General features: G+C 41.6%; 1 protein-coding gene across 2 annotated transcripts; it reads right to left on the bottom strand.

Annotated features, from left to right (window-relative positions):
- Positions 1 to 12,634: 12,634 nt before the first annotated feature.
- Positions 12,635 to 21,826, bottom strand: MTX3 (metaxin 3). 2 transcript variants are annotated; one of them, XM_021531125.2, is made up of 9 exons: positions 21,726 to 21,826; positions 20,827 to 20,896; positions 19,272 to 19,348; positions 17,661 to 17,753; positions 16,429 to 16,611; positions 16,215 to 16,291; positions 15,216 to 15,373; positions 14,734 to 14,822; positions 12,635 to 13,364 (listed from the first exon to the last, which is right to left on the bottom strand). In XM_021531125.2, the coding sequence occupies exons 1-9, from the start codon at positions 21,804 to 21,806 to the stop codon at positions 13,254 to 13,256; spliced, it is 939 nt and encodes a 312-aa protein (XP_021386800.2). In that variant the 5' UTR covers positions 21,807 to 21,826; the 3' UTR covers positions 12,635 to 13,253. The 2 variants fall into 2 exon arrangements, with proteins under 2 accessions (XP_021386800.2, XP_031363192.2); XM_031507332.2 differs by having other exon boundaries at positions 13,158 to 13,390.
- Between the last annotated feature and the right edge of the window lie 2,008 nt (positions 21,827 to 23,834).

The raw sequence follows: 23,834 nt of genomic DNA, 5'->3' as shown, positions 1-23,834 counted from the left end.
ACTTTTCACAACCCTCGGATTATCAGCTCAGCAATGTGCAATGTAGATTCTTGAGATCTGATGTCATCTTGCTTAGCATATGTTACACACTCAAGTAAGCTGTTATGATGAATAATGTACCACATGTATACCTCCCAGGTTTTCCCAGCATTGTGAAGACTTATCAGTGCTCTAATTGTGCATCACTTAAACCAGTAATTTGTTATGTAGGGTTTCCAAGTCCGGTGTTACCAATGTAAATAAAATCCTCATCTCAACCTCCATTCTCTGCTCTGCATATCAAACCCCAAAAAAGTTCTGGGAAAAGCCTACTCTTTTGAAGATCTGATCTTTTGAAGATACTTTGGGGATGCTGTGTGCCAGAGTCTGAGATGCTGGAGACCATGACTTCAACCCTGGGATAAAGACAGTGATCCAGAATGTCCAGACCAGGCAGAGTGGTACCACAATTTTATTGCTGTATCTGCAGGCCATGCCCAGGATTGGGTACTCTTTGAAAAGTAAAGTTCCCCAGCAGGGAATGAGGGAGAAGTCATGGCACTCCCCATGCCAAGCCAGACACACAGTGGAGCAGTGGACCCCTTTTCTGCCTTCTGAAAGAGCTGTATAACAGGCAGACACAGGATGCTTTCAGGGGCAAGACGCTGCAAGTGGTGTCACAACACACCAAGTTCATGCTCAGATTGTGCCTTTCATTTTAACTGGTAAGATCTCAAAAATATTATATTTTCTGGGGAATTTCTATAATGTCCTTTCTTGGAGGAGCACAATAATTAGTCCACATAAAGCAGAGCTGTGTAACTGGTGCTCATGAACAGGAGCATCGGCTCTAATGAACCCTGTTGTTTTTTCAGCTTGATTACTTTCTGCATGCATGTTTTTGGCATCACATGTTTAAGTGATAGAAATTTAAAGACTTTCAAGCTATTAGAGGGAACTGGAGTCTGACCACCATTGTGATACCTGATTTACAGTTAGCAATACATTCTGTATTCTTGGATCCCATTTGCACCCTGGAAAAACATCAGGAACAGATGGTTTACTATCCATATTTTACAAGCAGTTCAAAGAGGACTAGGCAACCTGCATGCTGCAAACATTTATAACACAATCAGCTCCTGCTAGCCACAGACAACTGCATCAATGAAGTTAGTAGTAAGTATGCAGAGAAAAGCCTAAGGCTATACAGATTTATGAAGATACTACATTGTCTTGCACAGAACTTAAGATTACAACTAAGTAGCTGACACACATGAGAGTTCCATGTCTAGAGTAGAGACTTTAACATTCATGTTGGGTTATTCATCAGTACCAGTGGCTAGCAAAAGAAATCTTTAGTTTCATTTTACCTTGCAGGTGTGAAAAGCTCTTAAATTTTTTTTTGTGAGAAGTACCCTCTCTGGAGTGCATTTTTTTGTTGATGCTGATCCCTTAACACAGAGGCAAAAGTAATGGGAAGCTTTACTTCCTTAATGGTCTTTGGGAAATTGAAAAGGTATATTTGGTGGTCTTGCTTTTGTCCAACAAGAGTTAAACATTATATATCTGCTCTTTCTTTCTTTGAGCAAGACAGTGTGAGAGAGATTCTGGTCAAGATTAGCAAAGCTCAAATTGATACAGAAAATTAAAACCCCATCTTCTATAACTACATCTGAACTGCAAATCAACAAGAAGATCTGTCTTTGTTTTAGGATTTCTATATATGTTTGATTTCCAGTATATTTTTTAAGTTCATCAAGAGCCGTATTTCAGCAGACATCAGCAATCAATAGAATATGCAGTGTAATAGTTTTCTTTCTTGCTTATTTAAAGTATCTAATGAATGTAGCACACTCTTTCTTGCAGATGAAACATTTCCATAGCTTCCTCTTGATATCTGAAAAAATGAAAAGCTGTTACAATCAGCATAATGACTCATTTAATAGCTCAAACAGATCTGCTCAGGAAGCACTACAACTCCTGAAGTATAAGGAATAGGTTCTGTTCCATTAGTCTGTAGGAGTAGTGGCTTGGAGGAAAAGATTTCATGTCAAATAAATACTACTAGCAAAGAGCAGCCATGCTATAAATGAAGTTTTAAAATTAGAGTTTGGAGACAAGTAATATAATGTACTCTACGTTGCAAACAGGCTTTGTTATGCAAACTTTACACTGCATTTTTAAACTAAGCCACAGGTGTTAGTAGCTATAAAATGTCCTCTGGTTATCTATAGGGTTAGTGATTCAAGAGTAAAAAAGTAGTTTTTCAGAGTCAGTACTGAAACAGAGTGCCACTCTGTTCTACTTTTAGGACACAAAACCCAGGACTTGATCAGTTGGTTTCATTTACATGTAAAACATCTTAGTTTAATATGTATTGAATTTTAATATGACGGAGAACTTGACTTCTGGAATCTGAAGAGAATTGAAGTGCATTTGCTGCTTGTACTGTGACATCCAGGATTTCACTTCCTGGAAGAATCTTCAATCACTCAGTTCAAGGTCTGCTGAGAATTGAAACTAATTGTGGTGACAAGGCATCATCAAGTTCGGCACTTCCACAGAAACTAAAGTTCTGCTCTTTTTTCCAGAGACCTAAAGATTTTAAAATACCTTTTGGAAAAACCTACAGCTCTGCCTCATATATTTGACTCCTCAGGAAGATAGTTTTCAGTGAAGAAAAAAGTTCGGGAAAGAAGGAAAACAAAATTCACTCATGCCTTAACACAGCTAATGTTGTACAAAGAAATTCAAGGGTGAGAATTAAATCATTAGGAAAGAACAAGATAAAAAGCTTCTATCAAGAAATAATCAAGAAATAATGTTTGCCTTTTTTTTTTTTTTTTTTTTTTTTACCATATCATTTTGTCAAAAACCCCAGGATATTCTCACTCACAAATGTTCTGGGGCAAAAAAATTACTGGTCCTCAACAAAAAGAGTACACATAATTTAGAATATCAACCTGCTTGCTCTTTTGAAGAATCAACCAAAATTTCACTCTCCTTTCTGCTACTCTGAGTACCTTTGTCTAGTACTGAAGTACTTGTAAAAGGATGCACTTTTAGCAGAAGGTGCTATAGAACACCTTGGCAAAATCAGGCAGTGGGATTCAAACTCTAAGTGATAAACACACTAACAGGTTCCCATGCAGGATCCTTTCTTTACATTCCTGGATATGATTCTTACTTCTCCAAGTCTTTCTTTGGCTCCTGGCTCCTAGTGCAGTGCCCTTCTTCAGCTCTTGTCTTGTCATTTCCGAGGAGTAACACCAGGAGCTGTAAAAACTTCTTTGCTTTCACTTTTGATAGATGGATAAAGTGATCCCATCAGCAGCTGGGGTCTCCAAGGGCACCTTGGGGGTCTGTCTCAAGAGGTTATACAGCTGCACATCAGGCTGGGATATATCTGAGCACTAAAGACTCTTTGTCTTGCTTCAGTGTACAAGTGCATGAGTGAGATACTAAAACACAGTAAGAAACAATTTAGGTAAGTCCTAAATGCATGCTGTTTTATAAAGAACAGTATTTTAAGTTTCAGGCCCTAAAAAATAATATTGTCCTTTTAAAAAAGCTTTCCTAAAGATTTTCCCGTGATCAGCAATTTTGTTCTGTGAGTTAAACAAGAGAAATGCATACATGTCTTTGCCAAAATACTTAGTTTACTATATCCTCATTCATATGGCACAGGAGATCCTAGGCACACATCCTGTTTTCCTTCCAAAAGGCAACATCCTTCCAACATCCACAACAAGCATTGTGGATGTACCTGAAGTTACCAGAAATTTCTTGCAGAATTCAGCTAGTGATCAATTGGGAATGTCCTGGAAAATGATGAAGAGCAGAGGAGCACAAGCGAGACATGTGCTTGTATCACATCAAGCCATCTCATCTGTTCAGTGTTGGGGTTTGCCCTGTAAAAGCATTGGAAGCTTCTGCAAAAATGCACAAAAATAAACTGTTTTGGTAAAAACATGGGAGAGGGAAAAGTGGGAGTATGTTAATAAATCTGCCATCAAATGTAGTCAGAAGAAATAAGTAGGCAATCTAAATTCACCTATATCAATTTAAAATGGCTGTGTAAGAGTCCTCTCTCCAAGGTGTGTCAGCTTTATTTGAAGAATTTCCTAACTTTTTTGTAGTGATGATCTCAAATCAAGTTTCAGGAAGATATCTGGTAAAATCTACAACTAAAGCTGAAGATGCACAGAACAGTTATTAAAACCTCAGGCCACACTAAACTGAGTGAAAAATAATGAAAAGGATATCATTATTATTCAGAACTAGAAGCTAATTGCTTGATGAAAATTAGATTGTTTACATACTATGGTAATTTCTGAGAGCATAGCCTATTTTATTTTGTTCAAATGGCCTTTGGAAGAAAGTTGGTCTGATTTTGTTCTGTACTGGCCCATTTATGGCAATATGCTATTTCAATAATAGTTCTAACAGATCAGCAGATGCAGTGAAGCAATGCAGGCTCTAAGGCTATTGAAAACCCTTCAAATAGCCTGACAATTCAGGGAGCAGATGTCATTCTGGCACTTACTGTTTCTTACTCCAAGAATACAATTTGTGATTCAGGAATTAAGATATCCTCTCTATGACAGTGGATAATTTTCTTAATGATGAACAAAGAACTGCTGAAAACTGATTTTTCTTTATATCAGACTTTGCCAGGCACAAGAAAAGAACAGAATACAAGAATTCTGTGCACCAGAAATGTGAATTAAAAACTCAAGTGTGGAAAATGCAATGTTATGCAGATGAAGGCAGGACTCTTCTACCAACATGTGTCCTTACTGTGAAGGAGGTAAGGAAGTCTTCCTTTACTCTGCCAGATAAAATAGCAACCTCATGCTCTGCAAAGATTTTCCAGAGTGCCAACCACTTTAGTAACTTGGTGCGTACTTTAACCAGCTCTGAAAACCAGCCCCTTGTATTTCTCAGGAACACCCACCTCTCCTGCAACCAGATGAGTCAGACAGCATCCAGGAGCTTCATTCCAGGAATCTGGCCCACTCAGAAACCCAGAAAAGAAGCACAGAGAACTGACATTTTCTTAATAAAAGAGAAAGCACAGTGAGCAAACACTCTGAACAAAGTCTACCCTGAACATTGAACAAAATACCCTAAAATCACCATGGGCTCCTCTTCAACTATTTGCCTTAATGAACTATACAGGTTAATAAAAGAGACATCTGCCCCCACTTTCCTATCACTAGTATCACAGCTTCCTTCCTTTAAACTGTGCATCAGGCTTGTTTCAGTCAATCCTTGTCACAGCTATGGGTTAATTTTTTATGTCCCAGGACAGGGCATCCATATTTATTTGTCTTGTCTCTTAGTACCAACCAGTTATTAAATTCCAGGACAAAAGATGTAAAAACAGGAATGGTAACATATTGACATGTGTTGGAACTTCCCAAACTAAACATGATGAGCAATTATATGGACAGCTGGCAGCTTCAGGTTCAGTCTTCCTCCATCTGGTGGGACTGGAGGAGAGCAAACTGGAACAATGCCAGTGTCAAGATACAACAACATAAGTCAGGAGCCTCCCACACCAAACCGACATAATCATACCTAAGTGTGACCTGAGGCTGACCCAAGAGAAAGCTGAGCTGGCAATCTGAGGATAAATGTAGGTAGTGACCACTGTCTTTCTCTGGGGGACTGTGCTTTCAACTGCCCTAGTTCTCTTTGGAGTCTCTCAAAACTGATGTCCACTGATCAGGGCTACAAACAGCACAGAGCCCTTGGGAATTGCTGTCATGACTGCAATGCTGGAGGCAGTATCTAGAAGATAGGGTACCTCCCACAAAATATTCTTCAGGGGAAAAAAAAAGTATTCTGCCTCCTCAGTCCTTTTGAGCTCCGTTGCTCCGTTGCATGTCACTCCGTTGCTATGTTCTCTGCACTGGGTGCCACCAATTGCCAACACCATCTCAACACTTCGTCTTCCCTCTGTGAAGACAGCTACCTGGCTCAGCTAAAATAAGGACACCAGATAAACAGAATAATCCTTGTGTGCAAGCTGAGAAAGCAAACAGAGCAGGTGGGAAACTGCTTTCTTATCCCATGGATGCCAAGGGGATTTCTGAGTTTTTCATATCCTGCACCAAGGAAACGGAACCTTTCAGGGATGTTTATGAAAAATAAAGTACTTCTGCCCACTGCAGAGAAGCTACTAATCCACTGGCTCAGACACTTGCCAAGAGCTGTGGAGCAGCCAAAATGAGTTATCACTTTCCTTAATTGAGAGCAGAGAGCTGAAATCCCTTTCCCACGTAATCACAGAGTATCAGCTATTCCAGGAGAATTTGTGACTGCTCTGTATCCATCAGTTCCCTTCCCTCATCTCCAAATTTCTATCTGGGTATGAGCAATCCTTCCTGTCCAAATCACTACATTTTTTGTTGTAGAACATGTAGGTATAAATAATTAGCTTTTTCCAACAGCAGTTTCAGCAAGACAAGTTTCACTAGCCATGGAGCTGATGTAGTTCTTCCTCTCACCATGGCTGCTGCTGACCAGTTCTGTCTTGGTTTTTGGTGGGAAGTGATTTTCTGTGAGAAGCTTCTGGAAGCTTCCTCTGTGCCTGGCAAAGCCAATCCTTGGCTGGCTCTGAGAACAGACGTGCTGCTAAGCCAATTAGAGAAATTGGTAATGCCTCTGTAATTACATATTTAAGAAGGAAATCAAAACCATGCATAGTTCTACTGAGGGGTAGGGAGGCACAGCGGCTGGGGCCGTTCTGGCACTAGAAGTGTCCATGTGGCTGGTGTGACCATGTGGCCAAAGAGCCTTGCCTGTCTGGCCACCCCTAGCCAGATGCGCTGCAGGCAGAAGGGCAGGGGTGGCAGGTGCATCTTCTCTCTTTCCTGCACCCTGCATGGGGAGAGATGTAGAATGGTGCCAGTGCTGTGACTGGCAGGGCCACATGGCCTGTGGCAGGAACATGGCAAGCGGCTCCTTGGCATGGACCCAGATGAGATCAGCCTTTCAGTGCTGTGAAACCCTTTAAGGACTTTTCAATTGATAGAACTTGAGAATAATGCCTATGGACAACAATATTCTTCCAAGTCAGATAATACGAAGAGGTGAAGTCACGTGAGGAGAATCAACATGGCGGCACTGAAGTCAGTAAAGAAAGAGGCAGAAGACCTGCTCCAAGTTCCAGAGCTGAAAGTTTCTCCTGCAAACTGTGGTAAAAGACTAAAGTTAAGTAAGCTGTCCCCCCACAGCTCATTGGGTCCACAAGAAACATGCAGAGGTCCACTTGCATGACAGAGCAAGTGGATGTCAAAAGGAGCTATAAAAACCTGCACTCACGTGGATGAGTGACTCACAGGCAGCATTTCCAAGAAGCCTGTTTTGCCCATGAGAAGGACTCACACTTGCAGAAGATTGGGTGGAACTGCTGCTCACGAGAAGAGAATCAAGTTGTAGAAGTTCACAGAGAACTGTCTCCCATGGGGGGACCTCACAATTCAACAGAAGAAAGACCTTTTTTCCCTGAATGAACAGAAGAAAATTCAGAGTGATGAACTAACTGTGTCCAGTTCTGGGTCCCTCAGTTTGGGAAGAACGTTGAGATGCTTGAGTGCATCCAGAGGAGACAACAAGGCTGGAGAAGGGCTTGGAACACAAACCCTGTGAGGAACGGCTGAGGGAGCTGGGATTGTTTAGCCTGGAGAAAAGGAGACTCAGAGGTGACCTTATCACTCTACAACTTCCTGGAAGGAGGTTGTAGTCAGGTGGGGGTTGGTCTCTTTCTCCAGGCAGCAACTGACAGAACCAGAGGTCACAGTCTCAAGCTGCATCAAGGTAAATATAGGTTAGATATTAGAAAAAAGGTTTTTTATGGAAAGGGGGATAAAGTACCGGAATGGTTTGCCTGGGGAGATGGTGGAGTCACCATCCCTGGATGTGTTTAAAAAAAGACTGGATGTGGCACTCGGTGCCATGGTTTAGTTCAGGTGTCAAGGAACAGGTTGGACTCAATGATGTTGAAGGTCTCTTCAACCTTCTGATTCTGTAATTCTGTGACTAAAAAACCCATATTTTGTCTCCCTGAGCTGTCAGTGGGAAAGACTGGGGGGGGGGAGGGGGGGAAGAAAAAGTGTTCTAACAGTTTATTTTACTTCTCATTACACTCTTTTAAATCTGTTAATAATGACATTTTCTTTATACTTTTTAAATATGAGCCTGTTTTGCCTTTAGTGTTTTTTCCTCATCCTTATCTCAACCCATGAGCCCTTTGGGTTTTTTTCCCTTCTCTGCTCAACTGTAGCATTCATTCTCCTCTGCTCAACTATGGGAGAAGACAACGAATGAACAGTTTTGCTAGATGCCTGGTCTTTCAACCAGTGTCAAACCATGATAAATTGTAACATACTACTGAAGGGATTTTCAGAGATGTCTTTCACTAGTGGTCAACTCAGAGCAAAACTCAGTGAAATCCTGGTCTGAACATACATAGCTCACTATACGTTCAGTGAATGTTTATTTTCACCACAGCAAATGACAATACAAGCAAAACAAACTCTACCTCCATCACTTGGAGGTTGCTTTGGGTAAGCCACAGCTTTGTAGAGACTTCCACTTTCTTGTTGTACTCTCCCTCTCTCACCTCTTTGTTCCTGAAAACAAAAACTGTCAGGTGTCTGTGTGAGTTGGCAGGCTGCCTAGCTCCCTTGTCAAAATGGCTTGGTAAATTTGACCAGAGCACTGAATGTTTACACAAGGATTGCTTTTACTTAATGAGCTGCTTGATACTCAAGGCATATAATTTCTGTGCACTGAGGGCTTAAATGAAGGACCACATTCTGAATTTTGACAACAGTAATTCACCAACAGAACCCACATGCAACACTTGAACATATACAAATTTGGAACATTGACATTCATGATGAATAAAACCCATGAGATTTTAAAGATAAATGTGCAAAACGGAGGTGAACAGCACTGAGGAACATCTTTGTGCCATGGGCTGATTTACTGCAGTATCTTGCTTGCTCTGGAAGTACAGTGATTCCTGGTCTCAGCTTAACTTTTTAATGAAATATAGTGAACCTTGTTCACTTGGTCCTGCACTGAGGCAGACTGGCCTAGCATATTACAAATTTTTTTTTACCAAACTTGCAGCAAGTCACCAAATTCCCCCCGTGTTTTGCCCACAAAAGCAGTATATTGGAACTCATAAAGCAGTCTTTCAGTCCCAAATACCATGACATTGATAAAACTCTTGACAAGAGTCATTGAGGGTGGGTGGAAACAGATGCCCCTGATGTCTCTCCCTTGATCACATTTTCTTTCCTTCTCCTTCCTAGGTTCTCAGTCCAACCTGATCTGATATCTTTACCAAGCTGGGATCTATTCCTGGGACCAAACAGCAAACCAGCATGGCACAGGGAATTCTGGACTTGGCTTTTCCCTTCTTTGCTTTAACACCTCCCTTAGACAGTGAAAAAAACTCACTTGCCATCCTGGCAGCTGGTTCTGATACAGAACTCAGCTCCAGAAGAGGCTGCTCCTGGCCCTTACCTCTGCTGGCCAGGTCTCCATTGGGTGAGGAGGAGACCACAGAGTAGGGCTTGGCCTCTGCCCTGCTGCCCAGACCAGGACACAAGGCACTACAGGAGCATTAAGCCCCACATCACCATTACCCTGGCATGGCTGGGTCTCACACAGATGCAGAACAGCAGAGCTGCTGAAGGCCTCCATACCAGATATCATATACCGTAAGCCTGGCAAGTGGAGAATAGCTTATCACCAAGAAACATGCCTAAGGTCAACTGCTTAGGACAGCTTGTTGCCAACTGCACAGGCCATCCAGATTTTTGAGCTACAGTGTAGTTTGTCAAGCTAACATACAAAGCTGGTCCGCCTTTCTGCATGGAGTGAAAAAAAAAGCACACTATGAATAGTTCCTGCTGCAATGCCAAGAATTATACCAAGAAACCTACTCGAGGGAGTGTGCAAACCATTTTAACCAGGAATCAAACAGGGTGGTTTTTTTCTTAATGGACTGTTATGCTACATTAGCAAAAGTGATGTGGCATTATGAATGTAAAAGTGTATATAAAAGCCTAACATAAGAGTATTTTCAGAACAGGGAGGGGAAGGGGGAAGAGAAAGGGGAAGAGAGCAGCAGACATCTTTGAAGCAGTCTTGGAAATGTTAAGTAGAACATATTTGTAGCTATTAATTTGTAACCTTTTTCATCTCATTTTTTCTGGAATATATATATTCCTACAACCAGGTGAAACAGAAAAACACAAAATAGCCCTAAGGGTATCTACATACAGCTTTCACCAGAAAATTGCCTTGGAGCAGGGGCATAAAATTTGCAACCTGCCAAAGTGGTCCACTTCACCTACAACTGGCAGCTGGATAAGCTGCTTTCAAGCCACTGTTACAGCCACTACCTTTCCAGGGGGAGGGCAAGGAGGATGAGGCTCATCAGCTGCCATGGCAGCAGCAAGGCCCTGGAAACCCAGTCTGTATCCCACACTTGCACATTGTAGGTGTGTTCACCAGAAGCCAGAAGTGAACATGTGAATCTTAAGTACTTAAGAGACACAGAGCTGCGTGCTCTGCACAGGAAGCAGGCTGCAAGCAGTGGTTCCAAGGCCACACCACTGCTGCCCAGGCAGAAGGCTGTCTGACTCCTTGTGCTTCAGACCACCCACCAGCTCAGGCAGTCGAGCAAAAGCCAACCACCACAGCAGGTTTTCATTTATGGTAGAGTTAAGCAGCCAGGGCTTCCTTTGCACGCAGCAGACACAGCACATGTCCAGGACTCAATCGTTAGGTATCTGCTCTAAGAAGAAAATTACACCTCGATCCCATCTCTCTCCCCTAGCCAGAGAAATAGATTTGATTACTTCGAATGAAGAGAGTTACTCAAATTGATCCCACCATGGAAAGCATTCACCTCCCAGCTTCAGAACTCAGGCACACCAAATATGCCAGTAAACCAATGGGCAAGCCTGAGTTACCAGGACAGGGATGACACTGTCCACATAAAGGAGCCTGGTTTGAATTCACCTTGGATAGAAAGTGAAATATGGAAGCCTATGGCTGTGCACTGTCACTGGTTGCCTGGGAGGGTGTGCATGACTGCAGGCTATGTTTGCTGTCATCTCCAGCCCTGTTGTCCTCTGCCATCAAGTGCATGATGTTCCTTGAGCACTGGTTTACCAAAATTTCAGATCAGGCCAATCACATGGCCCAAAGCTCACATTTAGTAATATCAGCAAACGTGTGTCTCCTCATTCTCCCTTTCCCAAAAGCAGTTGTGTTGAAAGAAAGCAATGGTACTGAAGGTGTGATAAAAACTTAAAATCTGATCTCATGAATATGCTAAGATGCTTCAATTTCTGTCCTAGCAGTCAGCAGGGTTGTTTTGTTGGTTTTTTGGTTGTTTTTTAATGGACAAGATAAACTTTTCTACAAGGAAATCATAAAAATACTCAAAAAAGTCAATGCAGATACCACAAAAAACTCTACCAAAATTCCCCTAAAAATCCAGAATTTTAATCTTGGAATAACAACGCTTTTTACAAAGACATTTTATAGGTTGAGTGTATGCATTCACAAAAGCAACAAACTAAGGCATATTCTCCATAGCCGTGTTTGTAAAAGAAAAGCTCTGGAAAGCCATGTGACTTGATCTCATGTAAATCTTGTTAAGGTACAGGCAGTATAAATTTTAAATATTTAAATTACTTTTGCATGTAATGGATTATCAGTTTATACAGTTATGAATATGAGCTAAATTAGTTTCAAATCACTGCAATAAATACTCTAGTAAGAGCATGAAACTTAAACAGTATTTTAAAGTGCTCATTAGAAACCCAACATTTCAATTAAGAAATGTTAAAGATATTACATTCCTTACATATCAAGTCCAAAGGTACAATATGTACACAATCTACCATCTTGTCTTTACAAACAGGAAGTCATTTATCTGTGTACAAACATGACTAGTAGCCAAAGTGAAGCTGAAAGACTATTTTGATTTGGCCAGAAAAACAAAAAAAACATCCCTTCCCCTGAACAGTTATCCCACACATACTGCTATCAGACTTCTATATCCCAAGCACTGCCCTTTGGCCAATCTTCTTGTCTAATTCTCTTTTACACCTACTCATGAAGCATCTGCCAGTACTTTGCCAGTAAAAAATTACAGCATCTCTCTTGCAACAGAATTGCTTGGGTCTCTAGGAACTGGCAAGGCTTCTGTTAAAGACAAAATGTAACTGAAGAATTATGCCCTGCAATATACCACAGTTTGCAAAAAGAAAAGAGATCTTGACTAGCCCACCATATAACAAAAATTTTGACAGTTTTTAGTTAATTTTTGAACTAACTGTAGTGCTTACTTAAAAAAAAATGAAACTAATTAAGAGGCATTTGTGACACCTTTAAAAGCCTACGTCAGCTTTCTTATAAAACCCTAACATGTCCCTTTCAATCCATAAATGCAGTATATTTGCTAGATAAGTCTTGTCCTGACAGCAACTAATCAAACGTCTTCATCCACTACAAGTTTTCTGTGATTTTGACTTAACAGTTTTGCAGCATGTGGTATTACTCTGTGCACAGGTTAAGCCTGTTTCACAAAGGACTAATACGAGGTACTGTGAAATGTTAGCATTGTGCATCATTTTAATCCCCATAGCGCACATGCTTTTCAGTAATCCCCTTCGAAGTACAACATGACAAATTTTTGAAGATACAAACAATCATAAAACACAAATCCCAAGTTCATTAAAGCACAATATAAATATTTACGTTTCTGTCATTGATTTCATGTCTCAGCTACCATGAATGGCAACATTTTGTCTTTTCAGACTTTGCAACTGGACTTTGTCCTTTTCAGACAAAGAGTATACCCACTCATATACAGTAATATGACAGTACAGTAAAATCAAAACCCAAAAAATAAAATAACAGTGAACATTCCATAAGCAGATTCTTAAATTTAGGTAAACATTTCTGCTAGGCTAAAGGCAAAAATATGCTGTACAAAATCATGTTAACATCTCAGTAATAGGTTTTGTTTAGCTTAGCTTCAGCATAGTGTGTGGCCAGCTTGATCTATACAATTTCTTGAAAGAAGAGGAAGATAAAAGATTGTAAAGCTCTAGTTCTGCTCTACTTGTACCCATTAGCAGATTCTTTCCTCGCAAAACATTCATATGAAAAAAATCAACTGTGGCACTCAGCTGAGTTACAAAACACACATTTATGGACAACAGGAGATGTCAAGGTGATAAACGACTCATTGGACTGCTTTCTTCTCCTCCTGCAGCAAGTTTGAGCGTTGTGAGCTTACGAGGGGGATGCTGAGGACTCTTACGAAGGCTGTCATCCATCTGCAGAGAAACAATGAGAGCTGGATCTGGCAACAGCAGAATATAGATTATACGATTAGTCTTATTTGTCAGGGCTGCCATCAATAATACTGGCTTGGTTGGCGTATGTTTACTGTCAGGACCAGAAACAACTGGTGCTCTGGTTTCTTTCCACTCCCAAATATATGTTTGTATTAGAGCTGCTAATCATTCCCTTACACATGATGCATCAAACCCAGGGCACCTGGAAGTGCTTCTGCTCAAGTTATTTGGTCAAGATTACTGAAGGAAGCAACACAATTCCAAGAGGTCAAATATTGCACAATATCCAAATGCTGTGAGAAGGCAGATCAAGAGTGAAACTGCTAACAATGGATGCTTCTGTATATTCAGCAGCATGCAAGAATAAATATTTTGAAATCAAACATGTTCTGGAGATGCTGAATGAATTTGTATTAGGTACACATTTCAGAAAGTACATAATAAAGCACTTGTGATAAGACCTTTTCAAAGACAGGTTAAAATTAACCTGAATATAAACAATTTACATTTTCATAGGAAATCCTGTTAATGCCCTTTATGTAATGTGGTCTGAAAAGGTTTAGTTGGTACAGAACAAAAGCACAGGGGAGATCTGCAGAGGCTGTCTTGTCTATTCCATTTCTCCAAGGCAGGATCAGATTTTCCTCAGCCATCCCTGACAAATGGCTATGTAACCCATCGTTTAAAACTTCCACTGCCACACTTCAATGCCAGAAAGAGCACCAATACCTAATGCTACAAAAGCTGATCATAATTAATGATCTATTTCACACACTGATCTTTTTCAGGAAGAAATGCCTTCTACCCTTTCAGTTAGAGAGTTCTATCTGCATGAAAAGGCTAATTCTTCACATGCAATTTTCAATTAAGTTGTATAGCTTTTGATAGGTGCTGAGTAACAGCCTTAAAAACAGAGAATATAAGGAAAACAGCTAGATGCAGAACAAGCAGGAGAAGTGACTGACGCATAATCACTACAGCATGCAGCTGCAATCAAGGAAAGCTGGTGATCAGTCTTAATTTGCAGGACCATCTCTGAGTTTTGACTAATACATTTTCCTCCTTCTTAGCTGCATGTACACTTGCAGAAAGATACCACTCCTCTGTTGGTGCACACACCTGCAAGACAATGCTCTTTTGGTTGTATTAAAAATAGTTTCTTAGTGCAAGGCTTCATTAATTCTTCCTTCCAAATGATGTAATATTCTTCCTGCCCCTCTACACACTCACTAGAAAAGAAGTAATTAGAATAAAGTCCAGTGTACAGTTGCAATTGCCATGCAAGGATATCTGTGAACAAGTAACCACAACAAATCAGTAAAATTAAAGATACTGAAGCAAAAGTAACCTTTTCAATCAAGTTGGATTCCTTATTTACAAGCTGTGTGAGTTTCTGCAGATTAGCATCTGCTGTATCCTGTCCAGCTGGAGAATGGCCTGGAGAGTGAAGGCAGAAAGATGAAGAGTGAAAAAGTATTTACAGAAGCTTTTAAATTCTTAAAAAATAAACTCACATTGGAGGCAGTTCATGCAGTATTTTTACGCAAAGAAGAATTTAAGTGAAAAAGCCATTCCATGTGAGAAAATAAAGAGTACTAAGCATAAGCCATAAGATTTTGCCAGTGCTTGACAGACTCTAAAACTGAGTATTAACACTTGCTTTTAATTTTAAATTCTTTCTGCCTAACTTTAGAAGTTTCTTCATTTCCCCATAGAAAGTCTAGCATAAACTACATGAAATCTAATCTGCTTTGGTTCACAAATAGAATCCTGGAATACTAATCCCAACATGGGTACAAATGGTGACAAAAAGAAGAAAACACAACTTACTTGAGACAGTTAACCTAAAGTAGCGAGTTAAAATATCATCACAAAATCGGCACAGATTGGGAAGCTGTTTCAAATGCTCTTGCAAATGTACCCTCGGGAAGCACACTTTATAAATTGGTGCTAGGAAACCAAACACAAAGGCATCCAAGGTGGTAGGCCTAAAAAGAGTGACACAGAAAAATACTGAAGTGACTCGAGATAAGCCTTTTACGACTTCTACAACCTAGTTTTCCATGCATGTCAAATACTACTCAGGACAGAATATAGTCAGCCCTTCTTCATTCCACTTTTTCCTATGAACTATGAACCTGGTTAATACTTTGTACCAACTATCTACTCCTTTCAGCATCTCTTAACTAGAGTCATGCTGATAAATTGAAACAGTAATGTCAGCATCACAACACAGTCATGCTATCCCACACATTGATAAACGCCCCTCTAGAACACCCTTCTGGCACCACAAAAGTTGTGCTGGCACCAGGGGACCAGGATCCTCCCTCATGGAGTGATCCAACTTCAACAGCTAAAGAAGAGATCATGCTTTTCAGGACCTGTTGGCTCTATGTTGCTGGCCCTATCTGCTTCCTGCTCTGCACACATACCACAGTAATAGTGTTCCTGGACCTACGCCCTCCTCCCATGAGGGCAGTAGTAGCACCTCAGCCTAAAGCATTTTTTCTTACATACAAAGCCATGAGGTGACATTCAGTGGCTAGAAAAATGTTCTCCAGTGCACCTCACATTTTCTTAGCTCTCTCTGTGGAACAAAGCAGGATAAGAGAGACACCACACTGACTCAGTCTGACAATCTCATTTGCGCCCTGTTTGCTCTTTTAGATTTATTTGAAAAGCAAAGTGTGAGAAATCAAACTACTGGGAAGCACTTTTAGCATTCTGGCAGGTTAAAAAGAAAAGAGGAAGTTCAAATGTTCATAGAGTGGTGTGGTACCTTTTTTGTTAGTCATTTATCAAAATAATTTTTTAGAAAATCACACTCACATATCTCCAAAGAAAAATTGAGATGTTCCCAATCTCTTCGACAGGAGATTTAGGCACTCCTTGGCATCCCTGTATATCTGATGAGACACAAGAGCCCTAGGTGTAGCCAGGCTGGTATGCACAGCACCATTCATCGTTTGACAGTGTGCTAAACTGTTTAAGTTCTTGTCTTTGACAGAACCAGCTTACAAATTCCTTACTGTGCAACCCATACCTGTGCTTCCACTTCAGTGAGACTGTAGAGTGGAGGGCCCCCCTTGGTCAGCAAGATCCTGTTCAGCGCTTCCCTGGACATCTTTCCAGGCAGATACAAACTCAGTGGGAACGCAAACCTTGAGGCAAACCATGGTTTTGTCACACTGCAGTAATTTTCAGCCTCAATCCAGAAAGTGTGCAGCTGTATCAACATGAGGAAAAATGTAACTGAAATTTGAATGACATGAGCAGACATCTCATGACACTCGATATGCAAGACCTTCTCAGAAAAGCAGAAGAACCAGGAATTACTGTAATTTAAGGCTATCAAACTCTGTAGTGGAATATACTAATCTTCTGAGCATAGGAGTACATAAGTAAGGAAAGTTATCTTCCAAATAAAGAACAGCACCAAAGATATTACAGAGATTTATGTGCATCTGCATAAAATTATGTACACACTGTGTGTACAGATACATACACACACCAAGTATATCAAAAATATATTGCAAAGGAGTTGCAGACATACAGCAACAGATTTGAACTTCCTGGAATTTTGTTTTGAAATTTTATATAAATCTTAAAATACAAGATACTTCTAAGTGATGAATTTGAAACCAAGGTCAGCTGAAAAGGTAAGCTCATGATAACTCTGACCATCTGGTCAGAGTATTTTTTGCTGTACGAACTGAAGCCAAAGTCATTCAAGAGACTCAGTATCTGTGGGTCTTATAGCTCTAATGTAATTACACTTAAATAGTGAGGGCAAATGGCCATGTCTTTAGACATTGTATTTAGATATTGTATGTAGAACTGAAAAATTAAACAAGTTACAGACATTTATTAAAAATTTTAACTCAGCAGCTCAAAAGACTTTCAGCTATATATCTCACATCAGACACATCTCAATCAAAAGTTTTTCAGGAAATCAAATGAACCAAAAAATGGCCACAATAAGGTGTTTTCAGGATACTGTTTCCCGAAGACCAAGAGAAAGAAAAATCCCTAAGTAAGTGTCCTTTAAAATGTCTTTCATAAATCTACTAAGTCAAATTACTGACATTCCACAAACACACACTTTTTTCCTTTTCAGAAGTTGCTAGGCAGTAATTCCAAAAAACAGACTAACAAAACAACTATGTTTTATCCAGGGCTGTGGCTGACAGTCTTTAATGTCTCTCACATTGGGCACTTCTTACAGTATTAAATTCAAAGTATTCGGACCATTACAAAGTATTTATTAATAATTACCAGAGCAGGAAGCAATTTCTCTTCAAGTAGTGCAATATATGCCAGTGTATCAGCTCCTTGTTTTGCAGACAAATCATAATCAGCATTGTATTTCTATAAATTAAAAAAAAATAGACTTACAATGAACTTTCAAAAAACATTATCAATGGAAAGTTACTTATAACTTAACAGCTATCAAGGCAGTAAATATCTAAACAATTTTTGGAACAGAAAGCATGCATTCACTAGATTTTTCCTTCTTCAGGCCAACTCTGCCAAACCTTGTTACATCTCACTTTTACACCTTCCTATTCCTACAGCTTTGGGACCTCCTATTTCCAAAATAATTCTTGTGTCTCCTTTCTATTGGTTTCCAAGCAAATGTCCAGCTATACAGAGGCAATTTTTCAATATTCAGAGATGTAGCAAACCTCTGGTAAATCTCCGTTGTTATTTTTCAAGAAGCATCTGATACTTCAGCAGGTGTAAGCATAAAAAAACCCCCATGCATTCCCATATTTTGCTTTTAATGAACATTCTCGAAGTTAAGAAATTGGATGGTAACAATGTAAGGGAACAAATTTACAGCAAAATTAATGCAGTTACTAACTGAACTTTTAATTCTAACAGTGGATTCTTCTAAGATACATTACAAAGATTGAAAAATTATTGGGGGGAGTCAGTAGATTTGCTTCATTAATTTATAAACAAAGGACCAGTGCTGACACTTGAACATCTGAAAAGCAAACATACAATTGTTATACTTTAACATAAACAGGACTTTCCCCCCAACACTATGGAGCCTTTGGTATTCCCAGGAATACCAAATTCAATCCAAATTAATCTGAAATTTAAGAATTTCAAAATAACTGTCTAAAATTCCATCTCAAATGCAGTTTTCGATTCTGTTTTTCTCCCCATGAAGATTTGAAGTTTCACTAACATGGCATTCATCAGATCATCTGACAAGAGAGGAATTGCCTTTCTAATGTAAAAGTAGAACAGTGGACTAGAGAACCATCTTGGGAATAAAAAGATGATGCCATGGTTTATTAGCTATCCTTATACTTTGTGGAAAGAAGAAATTGTAGTTTTATCCTTTGTGTACAAAACACTAAGAATCCTACAAAAGGCAAGCAAGAGGTTGTAAAATGGTGTGCATCAAGAAACACCTGCAGACCTTTTTATTTTACAAGTTATAGAAAAAATACATAGATTAAAAACAATGCTGTATGTATTATCTTTCAAAAAAAGAGCACTGGGAAATGACCCATTTAAACTGTTAATCTAAACTATGATATCCTAGGTCTGCAAAGTCATAATGACATTAAAAGTGTTACAATTACAAGCAGGATGATCAGTAAGAAACTGCTCAATTAGGAACAGTTTGTTTTCTTTTTCAATTTTTTTTTTTTCATGCTTATTTTTACATCTTTCACAGAACTAATGATCAAACTTTTGAAGAGCAATTTCTTGTCCACCATTTTGTAATTCTCATACCTGTATGAGAAAAACAAAAGCATTGGTTCTGAACTAAACTCCAGGTTTTTGGAAGCCTGTAGCAGTGCACAAAAGAGACATGCAAGAGTCACTGCAAGTCAAGGAAAACAAATCCTTTTCAAAGAGACCTACCTGCTTTCTTAAAAAGTTTAGTATTTTTGCTGGCTGAGAAATAACAACATCTTCTGATACCAGGACTGGTAGATCTCCTAGAAGGCATAAATAATACAGTCAATTTGTATGGATGATTTCTAACTTGAAAGCAATCAGTCACTGTATGTACATTTCTCAATAGCATGCTCTCATTTTTCTAACATGTAAACATAAACGTAAAATTTAGCATGAGAGTTCCACCAAGGTTACAAATACTTCACTAATAAAAAACATAAAAAAGGGCAACATCAAATCAGGTTAAAGCCAATGTTTTTTACTAGGTATCCAATACTTTGAAAACAAGGCTACTTATCTGGATTTCAGATGTTCATCTTAAGACAGAAATTCCAGCTCTGTCCAACTGCCCTCTCAATTCATCCACCTCTCAGCCTCTTTTCAATTTTTCCTCTGTCCTTGCCCTCCAAATCCATTTTAACTATCCTTTTTTCTCTAGCCTTGCTACAAACAATGCCCAAGCTACCACTGCATAACCATGAATTACTAAAAGAACTAAGTACTTCCCCTCTACCAGAAGTTGGGTGGACAGCCTTTAGTCATAAGATTGCAGGATCAAAGCCTACAGAGTGCAAAGTCTCTGCAACAGGGGCTACCTTACAGCACATTCACAACAGATCTGCCAGAATGAGCCCAACAGGACAGTGCTAAATACTATTAAATTATCAATTATCACCAATAATTACTATTTAAACTGCTTTCTTAAATGATTCTATATACTTTCCTTATGAGGACAGCCACCAAATTTCTACAAGTCCACCCAGCTAGTTCTTGGTATTTTCCCCTAACAGAACACAAGACATTGAAAAGGAAGAAGCAAAGGCTCAACTTCTGCAACTTCTACTTCTCAACTTCAGTACAGTACTGCCTGATCTGATAATGTGGTTAAGTATAAATGACAGAGAATTTTAACCCTGCAGTCACTTTACCTCTCTTAAATACACCAAGACAGTAACTGCTGAGCAAGCAAATAAACAATTAATATAAGCATCCTAAACAAAGAAATCCTCTCTGACAGCTTACCTTCACCTTTTCTCAGGCAAACCCTCTAATTCAGCACAATACCAAACATCCCAGCTAGCGTAAGCTGTACTTGCTGAGGCTCACATTGCACTTCCAACTGTACCAACTCATTAAGCTACAGGTAATTAAAGAGCTCCTCCATACACATGTCTAGTTACTACCTTCATAAATATGCAAAGTGCAAAAAGCTTGCAAATTTGCTTTCACTACACCATCAACTCAGACTGCCTGAATGAAACAGTTATGTACTTGGCATTACTGCTTTGTTAACTGTCTGTTGCCTCACCCACACACATTTTAATAAACTGTCTTCTGGAGCACTTTACTTATGACTTCCATTATTTCACTCTTATAAATTCATCACACTTGATCCTGTTAAGTCATTTAATTGGGGCAGACTGCACTCATGAACATAAACCCAAAGCAAGCACAGAAACTGGAAACTGCATTTATAACACAGCTGTGGTTAGAGTAATAGAGCCTGCAAAGATGGTACCTTTCAGAGTTCTCCAGGAGTTATTTACAGAATTCACTGTCACGGGAGCACCAGAAAATTTGGCGTAAGCCTGCAATAAAGATCGAAGGGCAGGGAAGAAAACCTGTCACAATGTGTACGAAAAGCTTAAAACACAGCTTTAGAAGTTGTGTTAAACCTTCGTGCACTGAGGACCAACCACCAGCAGGTGCGCGACGGATTTGGGGGTTTGGCTGCGGCTTCACTGCCCTAAGGAGACTCCAGGGAATGCTGGGCAGAGGCCCCGCAGCCCCGGGAAGGGCTCGGTGTCCCGGGAAGGGCTCGGTGTCCCGGGAAGGGCTCGGTGCCTCTGCAGGGCTCGGGGGCTCTGGGAGGGGATCGGGGGCTCTGGGAGGGGATCGATGCCCCGGGAAGGGCTCGGTGTCCGGGAAGGGCTCGGTGCCTCTGCAGGGCTCGGGGGCTCTGGGAGGGGATCGATGCCCCGGGAAGGGCTCGGTGTCCGGGAAGGGCTCGGTGTCCGGGAAGGGCTCGGTGTCCCGGGAAGGGATCGATGCCCCGGGAAGGGCTCGGTGTCCGGGAAGGGCTCGGCACCCCGGGAAGGGCTCGGTGTCCGGGAAGGGCTCGGTGTCTGGGAAGGGATCGATGCCCCGGGAAGGGCTCGGTGTCCCGGGAAGGGCTCGGTGTCCGGGAAGGGCTCGGTGTCCCGGGAAGGGCTCGGTGTCCGGGAAGGGCGGCAGCGTCGCGCGCGTCTCTCGGTGGAGCGAGCCAGGCGCGCACCCGGGCCCAACCTCCTGCTTCCCACCCCCGGCCTCTCTCCCAAGGCAAGGAGAGCCCCGCGGATCTCCGTGCGAGCGGCAGGCAGGCCCCGGGGCGCCGGCGCTCCCTCCCTCCCGGGCCGGGCGGTGTGTGCCGCCCGTTACCATGACGGTGAGAGACTCCGGGTGCAGGGACGGCAGCCCCCAGCCTCCGTCCCAGCAGCTCAGCTCCATGGGAGCCGCCATCTTCTCCGCCGCGCCGGCCGGGCAGCGCGGCGCCGCTGCCCCGCACGGCGGCGCTCGCGAGGCAGCGGCGGGCCCCGGGAGCCGCCGCGCTCCGCTGCGGAGCGCCGAGTCCACTGGGTCGGGTGAGCCCGCTGGGATCATCGCGACCAGCCTGTGGCCGAACACCGCGTATATCCCGACTTTCCTTGGACACCTCTAGGGATGGTGACCCCACCACCCCCATTCCCGTGTCTAATCACCCTTTCTGTCAGGAAGTTCTTCCTCATGTCCAGGAGCCCAAAGCTCCCTTGACACAGCTTATGTCCTCATACTACCCACATCCCTTCCGGCTACAGCCTCCTTTAAGTAATTGTACAAAACAGGAATGACTTCCCCGAGGCGCCTCCTTTTCACCAGGCTGAACACAGTTCTCTCAGCCCCTCCCCACAGGAGTTGTGCTCCAGAGCCTTTCACAGGTCTGTTGCCCTTCTCTGGACTTGTTCCAGTACCTCAATGTCCTTTTTGAACTGAGAACTGTGTCCTCTTGTCCTGTCACCGCTTGCCTGGGAGAAAGGCCAGCCCCTGCCTGGGAAGGAAGTCCTTTCAGGTTGTATCCAGGTGGGGGTCAGCCTCTTGGGAAGGGGCATCGTACCTGTGATCCTGTGGGGAAATGCTGCAGCCGTAGTCCTCTTGAAATGCTTTTGGTACTGTCTGGTTGAACCTTCACCCTCCTGCACACAGTTACGACTTTTCATAGGAGCAAAAACCAAAAAAATATTGTGGTTCTCAATCAACTGTGATGAGCAGCCATCAGTAGTTTGGCACTAAAACCAAGGAGATTTGACCATTTGTTACCAGTTTTGACCAGGTTATAATAATAACCATTCAGTGTGGTTTTAACGGCAAACCTTTAGAGGCATCAAGTTGTCAGCTGTTTATTCCAGAGCTTGTGCAGACGTGCCAGAGGACATCTAAATGCTAAGTCAAGTTTCCGTCCTTCCTACGAAAGGAAAAAATACCACATACTGACTAAAAAAACTCCCTGCACTGACCACCCTTATTCAGGTCTTCTGTGGATAAGAAGGAGAGTAAGCTTCATTTTTCCTTTCACTTTCCCAGATCCACAATTTCAGATTCACATGAAATTTGTGGAAGAAAGTGTCACGATAAAAATTTATGCCACAGATCTGAGATCATTCTGCTCTGTTTTATGTGGAAGATGGGATAAGAAATACATACCCACTTTTTTCTTTAAAAAAACATACCACTGGCAATGTTAACAGAACCAATATTTTTTTTAATTGCTGTTTTTACATTTTTCCTTCTAAAGACTTATTTAAGATACATATTCTAAGGGTATTTTTTTATGTCTTTTCCTTCCTACAGGCACTAGCTAACTTCTCAGTCTGTCCAGGTACTTTGCTTTGGTCCTTTCACCATGTGAACTGAGATGCAAAGCTCTGAAAGGGAATTGTGGATGCCAGCAGCTGTGATCCCAAAGATCTGTTTCTATAAGGAGTATATTACGAAGGGCTCAATACTTAACACCAACCCTGTTTAGTATCTTTGTTGATTTTCATGACCTGGACAAGGGGATGGAGTGACCCTCAGGCAGTGTGCAGGTGACACCAAGCTGGGTGGGAGTGTTGATCTGCTGGAGGGCAGGAAGGCTCTGCAGAGGATCTGGGCAGGCTGGATCATGGCCTGAGGCCAATGGTGTGAGGTTCAACAAGGCCCAGAGCTGGGGTGCTGCCCTTGGGTCACAGCAACCCCAGGCAGCTCCACAGGCTGGGGCAGAGGGGCTGGAAAGGCCCTGGGGGTGCTGGTGACAGTGGCTGGACATGAGCCAGCAGTGCCCAGGTGGCCAAGAAGGCCAATGGCATCCTGGCCTGGATCAGCAATGGTGTGGCCAGCAGGACCAGGGCAGGGATTGTCCCCCTGCACTGGGCACTGGTGAGCCACACCTCGAGTGCTGTGTTTAGGCTAGTGCTAGTTTTAGGCTCTTCCCTACAGAAAGGTCATTCTGGTGCTGGAGTGAGTCCAGAGAAG

This window comes from Lonchura striata, chromosome Z (assembly GCF_046129695.1).
Source record: "Lonchura striata isolate bLonStr1 chromosome Z, bLonStr1.mat, whole genome shotgun sequence".
Classification (NCBI taxonomy): domain Eukaryota; kingdom Metazoa; phylum Chordata; class Aves; order Passeriformes; family Estrildidae; genus Lonchura; species Lonchura striata.
Note: the sequence above shows the minus strand (reverse complement) of the source record. Positions and strands in the feature narration are given on the sequence as shown.

Bases quoted from the DNA above. Each gene is read 5' to 3' on its own strand.
- MTX3 (XM_031507332.2), bottom strand. From the start codon at position 21,806: ATGGCGGCTCCCATGGAGCTGAGCTGCTGGGACGGAGGCTGGGGGCTG. The intron at 16,292-16,428 runs GTATGGGTTGCA...GTGTCTCATCAG, and splicing joins TCACTGAAGTGGAAGCACAG to ATATACAGGGATGCCAAGGA. The intron at 15,374-16,214 runs GTGAGTGTGATT...CACTCTTTTTAG, and splicing joins CAATTTTTCTTTGGAGATAT to GCCTACCACCTTGGATGCCT.